The sequence below is a fragment of the Artibeus jamaicensis genome, unplaced genomic scaffold, assembly GCF_021234435.1.
Source record: "Artibeus jamaicensis isolate MK-2021 breed Jamaican fruit bat unplaced genomic scaffold, CSHL_Jam_final contig_233, whole genome shotgun sequence".
Taxonomy (NCBI): domain Eukaryota; kingdom Metazoa; phylum Chordata; class Mammalia; order Chiroptera; family Phyllostomidae; genus Artibeus; species Artibeus jamaicensis.
Genome location: NW_026521486.1, coordinates 27,329,808 through 27,349,827, shown reverse-complemented (window position 1 = coordinate 27,349,827; position 20,020 = coordinate 27,329,808). Strand labels below are relative to the sequence as shown.

General features: G+C 36.9%; 1 protein-coding gene across 4 annotated transcripts in view; it reads right to left on the bottom strand.

The window, feature by feature from the left end:
* Positions 1–19,723, bottom strand: part of PTPRO (protein tyrosine phosphatase receptor type O) — a 196,660-nt gene extending 176,937 nt beyond the window's left edge. For 2 of the 4 annotated variants that reach the window (XM_053662210.1, XM_053662211.1), the window contains exon 1: positions 19,182–19,722. In XM_053662210.1, coding sequence (XP_053518185.1) covers positions 19,182–19,256 — 75 coding nt within the window. In that variant the 5' untranslated portion in view covers positions 19,257–19,722. Of the gene's footprint in view, positions 1–19,181 lie in introns of all 4 variants that reach the window. The other 2 variants (XM_037136640.2, XM_053662209.1) reach the window with 2 other exon arrangements.
* Positions 19,724–20,020: the final 297 nt, after the last annotated feature.

The following is a 20,020-nucleotide window of genomic DNA, read 5'->3' as shown; positions in this document are numbered from 1 at the left end:
GTTATTACTGTAAATATGTACACATTTGTACCCACAGATGAGTGAAACTCAAGGAGACTGAATGATCAGCAAAGAATTTGTCATACAATTATTCAGCAAATGTTCATTAAAAATGAATGATGGCTGGACATGATTAATGAAAGATGATTAGTGGTGATAGACAAATACTGTACAAACAAAATGCTTGAGAGCATATTTATGAAGTTGGTTGAAAATCACTTTTATAGGAATTTTCTGATTGGTTAGATAAGAGCAGAAGCTGAGCTGAAAATATTTTGCCATTAGATATAAACATTTTATAAATATTATACATTAAGTTATTCTAGTCATATAAGCAAGCCCTTATTATAGGTGACCCAAAGTTAACTTGGGGAAGACAAACTCTGCTCTTTTGAAATGTAGTGAATGTGCTGCAGTATTAATAATAATCCTTCGTGACACACTAAACACATGAACAGATACACATAAAAGTGGAGAACGGAACCACCCATGTATAAGGCAAATGAAACAAGGGGATGCAATCATTTTAAATAAGATAATGTCATGTACTTAAATTGTGCTTTACAGCTTACAGAGGACTTTCACAGACGGTCTCACTAAGATTGCACAGTAAGCCCACGAGGTAGAAGCGATTATGATTCTCATTTTCACAAAGAGGTGAAGTGACGAAGCGGTTGTGGGCAGGTAGTCTTTTCTTCCTCTAGAAAATGTGGTTTTTCTCTAACCTGAGGCATATACTACATTTTATAAAATAGCTATTTAAAACTTATCAAATAGACTCATTCAGGAATTCTTCCCAGCTGTCATTTTGCTTCAAAGTGATAGAAATCTGTAAAGGTGGTACACCTTTAATAATAGGAGAGCACATTTAGTCATGAGCTGTCTGTTCCTTCAAAAATTATCATGAAACAGACTGATAGCTAAACGTGAAATGCTGAGCTCTGCAGTTAAGGAAGAGATCTCATTTCATTCCAGTCAACTCCAGATGGATCAGACAGAAGACATGGCTGAACAATTATTCCATTTTTTTCAGTCCTGGTAGTATACTTCTCAGCTCAATCTTGAGACAATTTACGGAGGGGATGTTATGGTATAGTGTGGTTGGCTAATGACTTTCTCAGCAGGACATGTTCTAAAGAGGCAATGGTCACATTCTGGGGTCCTCCTTCTGCAGAAGCATCATTAGTTTAGCATTTCATGAACAAACAAAATTTTTACAAAGGAAAAATAATATTCCCTCAGGCAAATGAAATAAGCTCTTTAAAACTGTGTAAACAGCTAATGTTCTTTCACATCCCTTTGCAAATACTCCAATAAATTAAGTTAAAAAAGAAAAACAAATAAAACTCTTATCTTCAGGTATGCTTTTTCTTGGCAAAACTAATTTCACAGAACAGTCAGATGTGTAATAATGGACCTCTTGGGGATGTAATTTTTTATGTAACTTGACATGTAAGTCACGAGTAATTAATTATGTCTTCTATTTATATTTTGTCAGATAAGAGTATTAAACTGAAGATCTGACAGTAACACAGAACACTACCATTAATCTGTTTAATTTGCAAATGTAATGCAATCAAAAGGAAGATATTAGTGTTAAAATTATTTTTTTGTCCAGGTGGTATCTTTCACGGAGGGAAAGGAATGCCTGAGGTATAAAAGTCACATAAGCCAGCAAGCCACGAAATCTCACGCAGGCTTCTAAAGCCAGGGCAAAAAAATTTCCTGTCATTGACTATAGAAGCTCTGGACATACAAAAATTGACAGCTTCTCCATGTCAGCACATTACATTTCATTCAGTTCTGTGCGTTTATCTAACAGAGTGCCAGATCCGTTAAACTGAAGAAGGTGGTAAACAAAGGGATAAGCCTGACACTTGTGAATTTATAGGAATCCTCTGACAGTCAGCAGGCTTTGGTCTGGGGCTGTATGACTGACAGACTGATTGACAGAAAGGAGAAACTGCAAGAAAGGTTTTGGATGAGCAGGAGCCAACTGACCCCAGGAACATAACCCATAGCCCATTTCAGTCCCAATGGCAGTCCCTGCCAAGAACTAGAAACTGATTCAGTCCCGTGTCTCAGGATATTTCCAGATGAAGAGGAAGGGGCAGATATTGTGAGTTAGGGAAGGCGGATATAAAAGCCATGTGAGAATTTTCACATGAAACAGTACCGCCTAGTGTGCACAGAATCTATGTTCAAACAGGCCGAAGTTTCATTCTGAACCCCTTTGGGCATTTCCCTCATACTGAAATGGTGATAATGATGTACAGGAGTGTATGAGGACAAAAAAAGATCCTGTATGTAAAATCCCTGGGACAGCCCCTGATAAACAGCAGCCACTAAATAAATGGTAGTGATCATCAGTATCATCACTGTCATGGTCAGGAAGGCAGTGAAGTTTGGAAGAATTACATTCTAATTTACACCAAAGATAACAGTGTTGTTTGTTTCCTTCAGGACATACCTTATATACAAATACAGCACTATTGTAGGACCTCGATGGCTGAGTTGGTAGGATGCTTATGTATATAATAGGTTTACATCTTCTATTTAGTTTTTGGCTAACAAAATGTAATTTTCACTTGTAATTCTAAATAAAGTATAAATCTGTAGAAGAAATTCTACAAGGATGGGGGCATATATATGTGAATTACAATTACTATATTAGACATGGCAATTTTTGGTCACATGGAGTGAATACAAATTTGTCTACTGACAGGTACAACTTGTCTCTGAAAAATAATCCATTTACTTTTCATTTATCTGTAAGAGTGCATACAGATTCATGCATAAACAACATGATCCAGAGGAGTTGAAATCTAGGGACTAATTTACTGAACTACCCAAGCAACAGAGGATTATTTTATCTAATTAAGACAGAGCACACATACTTAGAATTAAGCATTTGCATTTAACAGCAAATTCAGAATTATAAAAGCAATTAAAGAGAAAATGAGGTGTGATCATTTCTTCCTGCACACCACAGCTAAGCTAAAGCTCATTTTAATGTTTGCCTCTGTAGCACCGTTGAACAGAAGGTTCCGAATAGAAGCTCCTGGCTGGGCAAAACAATCTTTTCCCTCTCAACGTCCAACCGCTCATCCTCCTCACAACCCAAATCCATCCTCTCTTCTACCCAAGCCTCCTGAATATGACTTACATGTTCTCATGCTCTTAGTTTAGAATGTCAGTATCTCTAATCTGTCATGTTTTTCTTTACCTAGTCTATCTATCTGAACTCTATCAGACAAGATTCAGATTGAGATTTGTCTTCCTTCATGAAAACAGTGATCCTTGGAGACTAAGTGCTCTCCCTTATCTGAATGCAAGAGCACTTAGCTAAGCATAGTTGTCTGTTCCATTCATTTGCACATTAATACATGACTGCATTAGTCTTTTTATTACATTATTAAGTTATATATTGCCCTTTAACTTGCTACATGTTTATGATGTTTTTCAAAGTGCCTTCTTTACATGTCCAGTTTAATACCTATTTGATGATTGACTAGTTGAAATATTTAAACACCTATTCACCTTCATATATTTTCCGTTTATATTTCATTTTACTCATCTCTTAAGCTTGTCTTAAACTCTATATTTTACTCTAATTTATTTATATTATTCCAAGATGTTGCTTAATAATTGCTAAAGAATAACATTATTTCATCAATCAATCAATAAAGTATTTTGTCCTTAACTCTCACAATGGTAATTTCCATGACTTCATTTTTAACTGATTTTCTGAAGAGTCATTAAAATGTTGTCTTTACCATTGGTGTTATGGGAATTATAAATGATAATGCCTTAACATTCAGTCATTTGTAGAACTCAGTAGATAAATCTAATATGACTATTGTTCAATATGTAACCTTTCTCATAATGCATTTGAGTTTGCAGCTAATGGTGCTTTATTGAGGTCCTTCTGTACTTTCCTGAAATTTTCCACATTTGTATAGATATCTTTACTTTTGTACATTTGTATAGATATCCTGCAAAAGTAATTATTGTCTTTTAGAGACAGTCCTCAAGAAAGAAGCTCTAATTGTCAATGAGTAGATTGGAATACTTAGCAGAGTGTCAAGTGCTCAAAAACAATTTTTTAAAACATTTTTAAGTCATTATAAATTTATAGAAGCTTTCCATGAAAGGTATAGGGAGGTCCCAAGAGCCCTTCATCCTGTCTTCCCTAATGTTGATATGCTACATATCAAAACAAGAAAATATGCAAAATCAGGAAATATTCCAACTATGAAATTGACATTGGTGCAGTCCGTAAAACTTTTTCAGATTTCACTAGTCATATATGCACTCATTTGTGTCTGCATGTGTGTGTATATGCATACCATGTGTGTGTGTGTATATATATATACACATACATATGTATCACTTTATGTAACTATCATCAAGATCAAGGCACACAATTGTCCCACTGTCACAGAGCTCCCTCATGCTACCTCTTTATAACCACGTATACCTCCACATTTCCAGTCCTCAGTAACCATGAATTTGTTCTCCATCTCCGTAACTTTGTTGTTTCAAGGATATTTTTAAATGGAATCATACCACATGCAACTTTTGTGATTTGTTTTTTTTTTACTCAGCATGATTTTCCAGAGATTTATTCAAGTTGCTATGTATATCAATAGTTCATTAATTTTCATTGCTGAGTAGTATTAAGTGGTATGGAAATGCCAGTTTAACTATTCACTTATTAAAGGACATCCTGGTTGTTTGCAGTGTTTGGCAAGTACAAACAAAGCTGCTGTGAGCATTCCTGCACAAGTTTTAGTTTTTGGTGAAGATAATTACAATTCATCTTCTATGGCTAATTCACCTTGTTTGAGGCAGAATTTTTCGGAGATGTGTGAGATGGATGAAGAACTCGGGACTACATACTGCATCAGACATGTTTGTTAGTATATTCTGGAAAGAGTAACCATCTTTCCCGGTTTTTCCAGAACAGGTCAGTTTATGTCTGTTGTCTGGCATAATGACCTCTTCACTCTTGGAAGTGCCCTGGCTAGTTTGAGGAATTATATAATCACTCTGATTCAGATTCCTTAAAAAATCCCAAGGATCACTAATATGCCTGCTCAGCTATGTGATGAAGTAAGTTGAATTTTGATAGGTTGCTGTTTTGTAGTCTTTCTGAATACCTGTGAAGTGACTTTCTGCAGTCTAAGACATGAGACAGCCTTTATGCAATGTAAAAGGCTCTACAGTTACTACTTCTTCCTTTTCTGCTGGAAAAAAGTTTTTTCTTGTGAGTCATTTTTATGGTTGGGGAAAACTTCCAAGCTCATGTCTTAGGGCCACAACTGGAGAGGAGAGGACTTTTCCCCATGACTGCCAGTTTGAAAATAATTGCAAGGACAGATTCCTATAGGTCTGGCTTAGTTCACATGCCGATCTGAAAGAAGTGGTCAGTGAGTTGTAGATCCAATAAAGTTTTCATTTGAGTCACAGTACATCCTTTGACTGACCACTCTGTTCAGTGCATTGATATCAAGTAGGAAGATGATACCCCCTTTACAGACTATATGAATCAAAAAGGAGATTTCCTCAAAGGGTAGCAGTTGGTGGAGAAGGCAGTAAGTAGATTTGACCATTGGAGGAATGGTGACCTGGGCAGGCACTGTAATTTGTGCCTTCGTTCACTGCCAAATGTCACACAGCTAACAAAGAGCATGGCCAGAATTTAATCCTATATCTTTTTGCCTTGGAAACCCTTCTTGAGAGCTTTTTCTTTTTGCATTGAGTTTAACTATAGAGAAATAGGAAATAAATGCCTGTCAACATAGCATCTGAAGTTTCTCTGTACAATTAATAGTCACACTAATGAAAGATGCACATGTAGGTGATGATCCCCAACACTTCATAATTATAATCAATATCTATGATCATCCATATCTTCCTGGTGCAAATACAATTGGAAACTGGATACAATATACCCACAGACCTATGGCTTAATGTCTTATATTACAGAGGACTAAAAATGTTCACGTCTTGAAAGATTACCATAATAGCTCTGGCTGGTGTGGCTCAATGGATTGAGTGTGGGTCTACGAACCAAAGGGTCACTGGTTCAATTTCTAATCAGGGCATGTATCTGGGCTGCAGGCCAGGTCCCCAGCAGGGAGCAAGCAAGAGGCAACCACACATTGATGTTTCTTTCCCTCTCTTTCTTTCCCCCTTCCCCTCTGTCTAAAAATAAATAAATAAAATATTTTTAATTATCATAATATAAAGTAAAAGAGCATCTTAAAATAGTACGACAGTTTGATACTCTTTCTTTTCCTTTTTACATATACACTCAGATACACAGACATAGGAAAAAATTTGGAATGATGAATCTCCAGATGGTAGTTATTTTGGAATGGAGTGTATAGGAAGTACTACTTTCTTCTTCATCTGTCTGTTGTATTTTATACATTTTCCATGATGAATATGTATTAAGTTTTCTAATTCTAAATATATTTTTACAAAATTCCTCTGTATGATCCATGTCTGATTCAGACTTAAAAATTTCAAATTAAGAACTCCCTCCTTCAGAGCCATAAGAAACCACATAGTAAAAACACTGATTGAGGACCTCAGCATAGCAATGAGAATCTTAATAAAAAGATTCTCATTAGGTTCCAAATTAATCTTCAAAAACTAAAATTAAAAGACGTTGCAGCAATCAGATGAAAAAGGACTTTAAAGATACAGCTGTGTTACTTGCAAATACAGTTGACCTTTTGACAACATGGGTTTGAACTGAGTGGGTCCATTATAAGCTGATTTTTTAAATAAATACTATAAATTGCATATCATTTCTTTATAGCTTCTTAACATTTTCTTTTGTTTATCTTAGTTTATTATAAGAAGCCAGTATATAGTACATATAACATACAAACTGTGTTAATTGATTGTGTATGTTATCAGTAAGGCTTCTGCTTAACAGATGGATATTAGTAAAGTTCTTGGGGAGTCAAAAGTCACACTTGGATGTTTGACTGTGGGAGGTAAATGCTTCAGTCCCTGTGTTGTTCAAGGACCAACTGATTTCAAAAAGTAAATTAAAGGAAGCAACCTGGAATATTTCTAAACAGTAGCTGATTTTTAGCAGATTCAACAGTTTCAGCTAATTGAAAAGAAACAGCTTACTAGCTAAACTTTTAGACTGAACTCAGTGGAACTTAATTCAAAGTCCTTGCCATCTTTTTAGCACTGTTTTGTCAACACCAGAATTTCCGTATTACAAACCCCAAGTATCTAACTATTTTGAGTGAGGCCAAGAGTCATTTCTGAGAGTTTAATTGAAAAAGTATAATTTAGTTAGGGGAAATTATAAAAGAAATTCCCCACAATGATGCAAAATAAATTGCATCAGTGTATTTATATATGAATATCTCTATCATATCAGTGCATTTCATAATAACCTGATTTTTTCTATAATGCATTAGGGGGGAACCAAATGACATGCTGTTGAATAAAACATTACAGACAATATACAATTCCCTTGGCATTTTATTACTCACTTTACTAATCAACTTAACATTAAGAAAACTTAGGAACCAATTTTTCTTTTTAGATAAAATCTGGGAATTTCAAGTACATCCAAGTAGTGAAGTGTTTCTTATGGTAATAGTGTTGGCACTTACTGTAAATATGCTTATACTTTACAGTATTTGGCAAGAAGACTCCCATTGTTATGATTACACTTTAATTTTCAGCACATGATCAAAGTGAGTAGAAATCCCATAGCAATATTATTAAAATGTATATTTTATAAATCACCAGCTTAACTTAAATAGGAATTGCTGGCTTATCTAAGAGACTATGCATGACAGTTTAATTCTGATGCAACAGCTCAGAGAGGAACATATAAATGTGTTCTTGAAAATTTCCAGAAATTTTGATTTGATATTAAAAATTATTAAACTTAAGAAAAAAATTTATTAATCATAGGTTATTAATGTTATTGTTACACTTTCCAGATGCACTTCTCCACATCATAAACCCATGGGGGGAAGGATCTTTATTTAGCCACATATGTAAGTGTATAAATAATCTGATCAAAATTTCCCCTATTTTTGGCTCTAGAATATATATTGATTGATTTATCAACAAACACAAAATTAATGTCATAATAAAATGAACCAAACTTCCTCATTTTTCCAATGCAGTATTAGACTATAGATATAGATTAACATAAAATAATATAATACATTTCAATCTCTAGTGAAATACTGAACTTTGTAAATAATAGCATTTGTTTTAAGGATATTTTTTATTTTAGTCACTGAAAATCTCTTTTTTTACCAAGCTTATTAAAATGTATATTTATTATTATTATTTCTAAATACTTTGGATTTTTATTGTTGTTCAGGTATAGTTTTCTGCCTTTTCTTCCCACCCCTCCACACCACCCCACCCCTTCCCACCTCCCTCTCCTGCTTCCATCCCCCTTGTTATTGTCCATGTGTCCTTTACACTTGTTCCTGTAAACCCTTCACCCTTTTCCCCTATTATCCCCTCCTCTCTCCCCTCTGGTTACTGTCAGCTTGTTCGCAATGTCAATGTCTTTGGTTATATTTTGCTTGCTTGTTTGCTGTGTTGATTTATTTGAAAATCTTGACAATCCAGTTTTTTGGTGTATATTACAAACATTAAATTAAATACAATGCTAATTTAATCAGCCCATTTAACTAATTGTCCATGTTTAGATAAAATATTTATTATACAGTATTTAAATTACCATTTTTCATATAAAATTACCTGTTGGAACTTTATACAGAAAATTACATTCATTTTCTACAATCCATTTTAAAAAGTTCTATGCAGTACCCATGTGCTTTTAAAAAATAATTAGATAATTTTAGATAATAAATAATTAGATAATTATTTTAGATAAATAAATAATTTTAGATAAACAATAATTTATTTATTATTAATAATAAGTATAGTGATAATTTTATATTATATTAATATAATACAATTATATTGATTATATAATATAATTATATAAACATAATCTATTATATTCATATAATTATATTAATTAGATATAATTATAATAGATATTAATTAGATATTATAATGGATATACTTAGATATTAATTAGATATTATACTATCTATTATATTAATATAATATAATTATATTATATTAATAATATAATTAATAAATAATTTTAAATAAATGATAATTTTAGGTAAATAAATGTTTAGATAATAACTAGATAATTAAAGTCATCATTTTCAGAAATAAAAAGAACATAAGTTTAAGTATTAAAGAAAAATAATAATTGATTATCTTAGCTTCAATTATTTGTGTGAGTTTCCAGAAACATCTTTAGAAATCCAGAGCCTACCTGGGCCCATCTTCATGCAGAGTGAGAGAAAAGTGAAGAAAAATTATTTTTAAAATTCTGTTTTAATTTCAAATTTTCTTTTTTTTTTTAATTCTTGTTTATTCTATTACAGCTGTCCCAATTATTTTCCTCCTTAACCTCTTCTTCCCAGCCCATCTCCTGCTCCCACGGTCCATCCCCACACCATTGTCCATGTCTGTGGGTCATTCATACATGTTCTTTGACTAGTCCCTTTCCCTTCTTTTCATTCCACCCTTCCCCTTTTCCTCTGGCAGCTGTCAACCTATTCCCTATTTCCATGTCTCTGGTTCTGTTTTGCTCGTTAGTTTATTTTATTCATTAGATCCTCTTATAAGTGAGATCATATGGTATTTGTCTTTCACCAACTTAAAAATTCTTTTCATGTTGATATTTTCAAATTGTAAAGCCAAGAATAATCAGCTGGGACCACGTTTTTCCTCAGTGGTTTACTCGGACCTAATTAATGGCATGAAGAAAAATGTGTGAGGAACCTTATCTTGATGTCTAAGAGTTCATTTCACTTGTAATGAAACCTTGCTCCTTCCATATGATCAACCAAATAGCATTGCCAGCCCATCTCCCCGTTCCGATGGTACATCCTCTCCAAGCTCTACTTGGCACTGTCCCCCCAACAGACTCTCCCTCCTGGTTCCCCTTGCTGTGCATCAGCTCCATTCCTTAAACTTACATCCTGCTCTTCCTCTATCTTCGGTCAGTCCCATACCTTCTGTTTGACCTCTCTCACCCCATTTATTCATTCAACAAACTAAGCATCAACCATGAACCAGGCAGGCTTCCAGCAGTGGAGATGTAGGAGTGAACAAAACAGGCCAAGTCATTGCTCTCATGGAACGTACAAGCATTCTAGTGAAGAAGCTATGTAATAATGAAGACCTAATATAATGTCCCATAGTGAGTGGTACATTCCCTAAAGCAAATACACCTGGGGCAAAGTAGTAAGATTTTAGAGTAAAAGGGATGATTTTACATTGACTGTTCAATAAAGATATGTTGAGGAAATGCCCTTTGAACAGAGATTAGAATAAAATCTGCATTAACAAAATGCTTATTATGGGCCATGCATTTTTCTCACACTTGTGCTCTCAACCCCTTACTATGATTTATCATTGGACCCCCAATAGGCAGAATGAGCTCCCCCCACCCAACTGTCTACTGTGGCCAAGAAAGAGAAGAAGGGTAAGAATAGGCAGAAAACATGGCTCATTTAAAGTGGCATGATGGGAAATTGAAGACAGGATGGAGAGACATCAACCATTTTGTATTTGATCTTTATAATCTGTCAAGTCTGTAGTCAAAGTAATTGTTCTTAACATGTAAGAAAGCAGAAGCCATCACAATGTGGCATCCCCTAAAATGATGGAGATACAAGTAATGTGGGAGAGCCGCAACCAGGAAATGGTTCATCCCAAGACCAAAGCAAACAACAAACCAGTTGTCCAAGTGTGGTCCAGCCACCTCTCAGCTGTTAGTAACATCACCATTTAAGACCAATTGGCAGTAACATTACAAAACCTAACTACCAGCTTAAGTTTTCAACTAGATTTTTCAAAAGTATAGTTTTATGATTCAATGGACTATACCAAACAAAATATATTGAACTCCTGTCACATATTAAGATAACATTAAAAAATAGTGTTAAAATAATTTGTCCATCTCTTTAATAGTCAGAAGTCAAAAAAACATTTTAGGTACAATTATCAAACCCAGAGTTAGCACAATCCATAAAATAAGGATAATATATACATTTTTTATTCTTCCAAGGAAGTTTCTTGCATATCAGTCCTTGACAAGAAAGTTGGGAATGGTTGTTCTCCTCCATGCAAATTTTTCCGATTCTGAAATTTAAGTTAAAATTGACTAACACCTGCTAACATTGCAAGTGTCTAATGTTCCATGGGGCATTTGGGAAGATTCTGCTCTGTACACATTTCTATCATTCTACCTATTGATTTTGCTTTGGCAATTTTTACTGTCCTATTTCTTCTCCATTTTGTATGTAACACTTATTGAGTGTTTACTATATTCTGGGCACTGTTTAAAATGCTTTATGGCTATTATCTTACTTATTCCTGACAAGAATCCTCTGAGATACATGCATTACAAATTAGCAAAGTGGCCCAAGAGAGGTGAAATAACCCTTCCTATATTCTGCTGCTGGAAAATGGCACAGCCAAGAGCAGAGATTAAAATCAGGTCTCTCCGACCCAATGTCTGTGTTCTTACTAAATAAGTGACCAGCTTACTTTTCAATCCCAGAATCACGCTGCCCCTCTCAAGGTCTACAGAAACCAAAAGCCTATAGCCTAGTTCCCAACCCAATAGTATCTTCCAGCCCTTAGTTTATAGGACCTCTCTGTTGCATTTGATGTTGTTGGCCAATCCCTCCTACTTGAAATTTCCTAGGCTCTGGGTTTCATTGATTCTGCTCTACTCTTGGACCTCTCTGGCTGACACTTCTTCATCTTTTTAGGTTCCTTATTAAATGTTGCTGCTCCTCAAGACCCCATTCTGGCTCATTGCCCTTTTCTCCTTTGCCTTCTGCTGGGACATTCACTTCTGTAGGCGTGTTCTGTCCCCCAGATGTCTGACCATATCCAAGTACCTGTTAGACACTTTAAATTCAAGATGTCTAACCATGAAACTCACTATTCTCAGTGTCAGCTGGGATCCCAACACTCAGTGGAAATTCTGGAGAGTTTAATCAAGAGACTACTAATAAAGTGTGGAGAAGGAATAATGATACTGAGCAGGGATGGAAAAGCATCCAGGGGCAAAGAGCAGTGAGATGGTATTGCCCTAAAAGGACAAGAGGAAGATGCTGTTTCTACAACTTAGCTAGAACTTTTTCTTGTAAGAGCAGCAGGACTATAAAACTGGAAGAGGAAATGAAGCCACTGCTTAACAGGGGCCAGCCAGGGTGGGTACTGGGTAAGTGTTCCACTTTCTTTCTCCTACTGGTAATCTTCAGTTTGTGCCTCTTATTAGTCAAACTCGGCATAGGCCAAGGAAGCTCTCTCAGTACAGAGAGCTTGAAGAAGCAGCCTCTACAGGGAAGCTTCTTGGTGTTGAGCAGGGTGGGGAAGGGGGGAAGCTTAGCTGGAGGGAAATTGACCCTATTTAGCACACATGCTGTTTAAAACTGCAACATCCCAGGCAAAGCTATTCCTCACCTGGACAATCTAATAAGTCTTGCCAATTTACCTATTTTTTAAATTAATCTATTTAATTGTTGTTCAAGTACAGTTTTCTGTCTTTTACTCCCATCCCAGCCCACCCCCCACCCAGTGCTCCCCACCTCCCTTCCATTTACAGGAACTAGTATAAAGGACACATGGACAATTTACCTATTTTTAACATTGTCTCTCTTCCTTCAGTTCCTTTTCCCATCACTCTGCTGTCAACATTTGTCATCTCTTAATTGGACCATTACAATAACCTCCTGGCTGTTTAACTGCTTCCAGGCCTGCCCTCACCTTTGGGATAGCCTTTCTTACAGCCAAAGGATCCATCTAAAATGCAAATCTTACCTCACTAAGCCTTAATTAAGTTCTTTAATAATTATCTTTGCCTAAAGAATAAAGACCCTACTTTCTGGCACAGCATGTATAAATCTCCATCAACTGGTTTCTATGACTTCATTTTCCTCTGTATACATTTGTATTTTCCTAAACACTGTCGTGTGTTTTTACAACACTGGATTTTTACAATCCTGCTCATGCAGTTTTCTAACCTAACCCATATCACATATATTCTCCAAGACTCAGCTCAAGCATCATCTTATAGGAAATAATTTCCTCGGTCATGAAATATAGCTGTCTTTCTTCTAGCACCCCATATTTTCTTCAATTAACACAATATAACAAATATGACCACATTTTAATGACATTTTGTTTTTCTGTTTATTTTCTCTCTATGCCATTTGTGGGGTTTCAACTTATTCCATTCTTATACCTATAATATCTAATATAATTCCTGGAACACAATAGAAGCTCAATAAATGTTTGATTAACTGAATGATATTTGTAGTAAATTATTTTCCTTGGATCCAAGAGATAGACCTAGTATTTAAGAAAAAAAGCAGCTTCCCAATGTGGCCATTCTGACTTTGGGAAAGACTGGTCAGCCAAGAAAGTTTATAAGATGCTCAAGAAAACTAAAAAAAAAAACACAGAGAGATTAATTAGATGTTAAAGCTGGGATCAAAAGGTGGGGATGTTGGAGTTAAAGTAGAATCCTGATTCAGAAAGTAAGGTACAAAGAGTTAGGAGCCAGACCTCAGATAAGACCAAATGTACAAAGGGCACTGAAGATTCTCTGCACTGCTCTAACAGCTGGTTCTGTATATACCAATCATAAGCCCCTATGGGTGGAACCAAGAGGGAAGCACAATTTGGCCCAGGACACAGGCTCAGAGTTGGTCTCTGGTATGGGTTAAAGACAAAGACAGCAAAAGACAGAAATTCCACCGCATTTGATTAGGTAAATAAGGGGGTCAGAATGTTGGAACAGGATTAAGGTAGACTCATGATATTTTCTCACACATATTTTTAAAAGTAAAAGGGCAATAAGAGAAAAATAACAAAAGTCTTACTTTTATGAAAAACGCTTAAATGAGATAATATTTTAAAAGAATTCTGATTTTGGACCACTAAGTTGTACATTGCACTTATTCTTTTTTATTAGCTGGTAAAATTACAAAATTACCAGGTTTATTTCATTTTAATTTACTTCATGATAGGAACAGTTTTGTTAGAAAAATGAACTCTACAGCATTTCTACTTAGGAAAAGTTAATGAAGTAAATGGAGAATACTGATAGGGAAATTCACTTATTTTCATATAAATAGAATAGTAATGCATTTGTTTTCACCAAACATTTTTCACTCAATTCCATAATTTTCAGTATATTTATTTTTTACAGAAATGACTGTGTGTGTTTATAATTTGTAATATGACTCTCAAAATCACAGTCCTAGTTCCAGTTCTGATTCTCTGTTTCTGAAATACTTTTCCAAGTATACATCATTTTTCTCTATTTCACATAAATGTTTTAACAAAGAGCAAAAGAAAAATATTTCAATCAAGAAATCTCTACAACCTTGTTTCAAATACCCTCTGGTTGGTGGTATCAATTCACTCAGATTATTAGGTAACCAGACTGCCCATAGAAGGTACTGTATAGTGCAGGTAGAAATGAGTAAGAGGGCACATGGTGTGGGAGGAAGCTGCAGGCAGAACACAAGGCTCTTGTCCTCTTCTCTCCTCATAAATAAACAAAAAATCAAGAGTATTACTTTTCTGGGAGAAAATAACATCAGTATTTTGATCTACAACTCTAATAAGTCGTTGATAGAAGGGACTGCTAATATTTTAGTGTAAGAATTGCATTGTAAGAAGAATTTTCTCAAGTTTTTTTCTTAAAGATGTGTTCACAAGTCAATATTATGATATTTAACACATATTAGTCAAAACTACTTATATGATGCCAAAAATGTGGATTTTGTTTATTAAGCTTCTAATATATCCCCAATACTACATACTGAGCACAGTGGGAGACAAAAATTTACAATAAACATTTCTTTATTTCAAAAATATTTACAACATATTTGGAGTAATTAAATAAACACACTAAGTGCTTTCCAGCAAAGCTTATCATTGCGTTGGGACTATGCTTCTGAAAAGGCAACTGCATTGGAAGTATGTACCTAAAGAAACTAACTTAGGAAAAAAATAAAAAATAAATGTCTGTGGTCATTGCTGTTTAGTTTCTGCTAAGCCTTGTATTTTGCCATACTGCTGTCAATCACATTTTACATAGGTTCACCAACTGTATCTAACACCAAAGGTCCTTTGTACACCCTCGAGACTCAAATATATAAATATAACTCAAATTTGAGTTATATTGACTCAGGAGTCAATGTGCTTATAAATTTAAATACCTTTAGTTGGATATTTAGGTGCTAGAAATAGTGCTACATTTAAAATAAAGTACAACTCATATATTGCTTGTAATTACCTATGTATGTAGATGTATATTTTATGGGTCCAAAAGAAACAGAAGTATAGTGTGAATTTTCCATTCTTTCATAAAATAATAATTGTTCACATAACAAAGAACAAAAGGAAACAGTTTGCACAGAGGAAAGTATTGTCACCAATCCCCTATAGAAACCCATCCCAATGAACCTTTTCCAACTCTGTGGGGATGTCACATGTGAAAGAGTTTCTCCAAAAGGTTGGCAAGAACATTTATCAAAGGGGTCAGTGACAGAGGAGCCAACTCTGTGGCTAGGAGGATGGTCTAGGCTGCCCCAGAAAAAAGATGAGCTTTCAATGAGGAACATGAAAGTTCATGGTATGTGTGTGTATGTGTGTGTGTGTGTGTGTGTGTGTGTGTGTGTGTGTGTGTGTGTGAGTGGGTGTGTTTGTGAGAGAGAGAGAAAGAGAGAAGAATGGGATAAGGGAGAAAAAGAAAAAGAGAGAGCAGAACTTAAGGAAGTAGAGAAAGGCAGTCTGACCTTGGAAAGTGTCTATTCCTCCTGAATAAGAGTACTGTGGCCAGCATCATAACATGTGTGTTTTATAGAAGTAAAGATAAACCTCTTCCAGAGAATATAATTAAGGCATTCTTTTCAAATGTGATGTTCTTTGATTATGTCAGATAAGAGCAGAAATGGAAGGAAATATAGAGATGAGGTTAAGAAAGGAAGAAGGATTCATGCCAAGCCTACGAGTTTAGGGAAATAGTCCAGTTGACTACTAATGAGCATCACTTCAGGGAAGGCAGAATTTACATTCTTATAATGTCATAGTCTACAGTTTTCATTTTAGTTGACAAAATCCTGATATACTGTGAGCTGATACAGGAAGCAATTTTCAGTGAGAGGTTTAGTAAAGATAAGATAAGTGACAGAAGCTACATTGTTTGCGAGGGGAATTATGGGAAGATGCACAAGAGGGAGGCTCACCAGACAAATACTCCATTTACATTCATATGTGGGTAGAAGGTTTTGAAATTGGTAGGCTCCCAGTATATTTGATAATGAAGTTGTACTTTTGTTTTCTATTTACATATATCCTTAATATTAATAATAAATTAAAAAATTTTATGACCAACACTGTGCTTATGCAACACCAATTACTCAACTATTCACCTCATAACATACAGCAGACTATTTCGACAATGCAAGATGCCTGATTAAATGGGCCCATCACTGAGCCATGGATAGGGAATGATTCAGAGAGATATCCATGGCCAGGCATGTTTGGAACACCTCAATGAAACTGGGTCTAGCTGATCACACAGATTCAAATCATCAGGTTTCCCTGCCATATATACCAACCTGCTTGCTTCCAATTTGTGAAAAAGCTAAAACTATAAATTAAGTCTCATGCTCGAGTTTCTCTAGGGTTTTTTAGAGATTTTCATTTGTATATGGAGGATATTTCAAATGGATTAGTGAAAGATTTATTGACATATGAGAACCACAGAGATTTTGAGGGATGATTTGTTTCTTACTCAGCCCACACAAACCTTTTTAGATCTTATCACTGAGATTCAATTGACAACTCAATATTTAATAATGGGATTTTTTCATGTTCCTGTCACTAATTACATCTTAGGTCTATTTTATTGACACACATTCATGACCTTAAATGCAAAGGTTTCTACAAATTATAAAGAGATTATATTATGTACCAAATTTACCAGGTAATATGCACTATTCCCCACATGTAAATACATTATCATATGCACCCAGTTTGCCACTTTGAGCATCTCTTGTCAACTGTAACAAAATAGGATTAAATGAAATAGCAAATGTGAAATACTTGGAAGACTTGTCTGGCACACAGTGTGTCTTCAGTACATGTAAGACTGACTGGAAGAGTGGTTATCCTTCCTCAGGTATAATTTACTTTTGGATGACATAAAATACTGCATTTTTATAAAACGAAGAGTACAGCCTTACAACACTATTTGTCCCATTAAAATATTTACTTAAATGACAAGCCTCATCAGTGTGTTTGCAATGTGATGAAGTTTACTGAAACTGACATGGATCTTCTACAAATGTGCAGAAGCACATCTATTATGTGGGACAAGGTGCACCTCTATTATAGTCACTGAGAATACCATTATGCCATCATTGACTATTTTCTCATCCCAATATCAAGTTTTATTTAGAACTTTTGCCACATTTTTTTTACATTTTAATTGCAGCATTCTATGTCCACTCCCAAACCTTTTCTGTAATTCTCAGCCATTGTGAAGAATTCAAATAAAAACCTGCAGTTTTGCCAAAGATTGGATTTGGAGCACATGTCATACATGTAAATCCTTAGCTGTTACTTCGGTAAATGTGTGGTGACTCCATGTGTCACTTTGGATACATGACAAGTGTTGCATATACAAGAGGTCATGACAGAATTTGACAAATAAAAAATGTTATAGAAAACTTAAGTCGAGCACATTGTGGCACGGAGCTGCAACCCCCTGGAGTGAAAGCACGTGCCCAAGCTTACTATTAACCAGAATTGAAATAAAATTATTACTCAAACTCAGGATTCGTGAATAAACATTTTAAATATAATTTGGAAGTTTCTTTATTCACTCCGTTGTTCTTTCTCTCTGAAACTATTTTCCTATTTTTCACTAAGAGAAGTGAAAATATGGAATATTTAAAACTGACGCTGTTCTCAATCCATCGGTCCTGCTCCACAATCTCTTTGTCAAGCGTTCACAATTAATGGTGCACGTGAGGAAGAAGTGACTCTTTGATAAGAAAACACTTGCATCCATGAATGTTTCATCCATTTCTAACGAAGCTGTGTCTGTGGTGCTGAAAGAATAGCTCCCTGTAACCAGTCGACACAGTTTGCTTCCCCGAGAACGGACAGGAAGGACTCAACGACAAAACTAAAGGAGACCCACTGAGGACACAAGTGGTAGACAATTACCCCTTAACTTCACACCACTTTCCAAGAAGAAAGACATCTAGCTAAAATTTCTTTCAAATTGTTCATGTACAGTATAGTTGTCAAACTAGGATTTTTTTTAAGAAGCCCCTTTTCTTTTCCTCAAAGTAAAACCCTGAAGTAGGATATTCCAAAGAAGACAGGAAAAAGTAAATTATACAGCTTTTTCTGCCATTGAAATTTAGAGGTACTATCCCCCATAAATATAGTGGGGAAAAGTCCTGAGACTTTGTAAAGGGTATTTCCCCGGCTGGAGAGCGAAGACTGGGGAGAGAGGAACCTTCTCCAAGCTCAAGCTGACACTCATTTTTTTCAAAGAAAACGATGCTCACCACCCACCCCCAGCAATCCCCTAGCAGCAGGGAGCTCGGCCCCCGGTTTACAATTCCAGCAGAAGGTAAATTAACACAAAGCAGGCTTACACTCGGTTGGGGGAGGGCGGAAAGGTTAAGCAGTGTTGGGGTGCAGTACATAGCGACCAGAAGTAAAAGTGACCTCATTTTTCCCGAGGAAGCATTATCCAACAAGCCCACCTCTGATGCGAACACCAGCGGCGGTAAAAGAGCACAAAGGGTGAAAGCTGGAGGGAGCGAACTTCGCTGTTCTTCCATCATCTCCCCGTAGGATCTCGGGGGCCACGCACGCGCTAGCACAACAAAGCGTGCGCTGGGCTGCACCGCCGGAGCTTGCAGCGGCCGGGCCCTCGGGTCCCGGGGCGCGCGGTTCCCGGGCTGCAGAGCGAGGGCGCTGGAGCGCGGGCGCAGGCAGGACCGCCGGGGCGGGGATGGAGGGCTCCTTACCTTGAGCAGCACAAAGAGCCAGAGCAGAGGCAGAAGGCGGCGGCCGCCGGGCGTCCTCGAGGGCAGGTGCCCCATCACCGCGTGGATGGGGACCAGAGGGACGGTGGCGCAGGCGAGTTCCCTTGGGGGCGGCTCACAATGGCGAACCGGGACTGCAGCCTCAGACCTTGGGCGCCGAGGCTGGTCCCGGAGCGCGCATGCTGCCTTTCCAATCTGCCTGCTGCTGATTCCTTTCCCGTTTTGCTCCCGGGGTCCTCCGGAAACGTGCCAGGCGCTGCTGTTCTTTAACTGTTAAGGATGGAGAGGGTGGGGATTGGAGTGGGCGAGGCTCTGCTGCCTCCTCCACCACCGCTGCCAGAGGAGGAGCGGGGTCCGCGTGGTGAGCGAGAGGCGGGGACCCTGGCCCAGCCCGCCCGGACCCTCTGGCAGCAGAAAGGTCCTTTGGGCTGCGGATTCATAAAGTGACAGCAGCCTCCCAGCCCTCTCACCAGGGTCCGCCCGTTGCCCCTTATTGCTGGCCAACCCCTCTTCAGGCTCCGCCCCAACCCTTTCCACAATCTCGGACTCAGGAGTTCTGCCGGGGGTTCCCTGACTCCTCCTGAGCAAGTCGGAACGAGATTCCAGCCCCCTCTCAACTACTCTACGTCTGCTCTCGGTAGTGGTCACAAAGGGCCAGTGACACTCGGACGGGAGTGGTGGTTGTGACTGTAGTGATGCAGTGTGTGTGTGTCTGTGTGTGGGGAGGGGGAGAGAGAGAATATCCCTTCCCTCTTTCATTCTCCCTATCCCATTTAAACACTCACATACTCTCCATTCCACAGCACCGAGGAGGATATAAT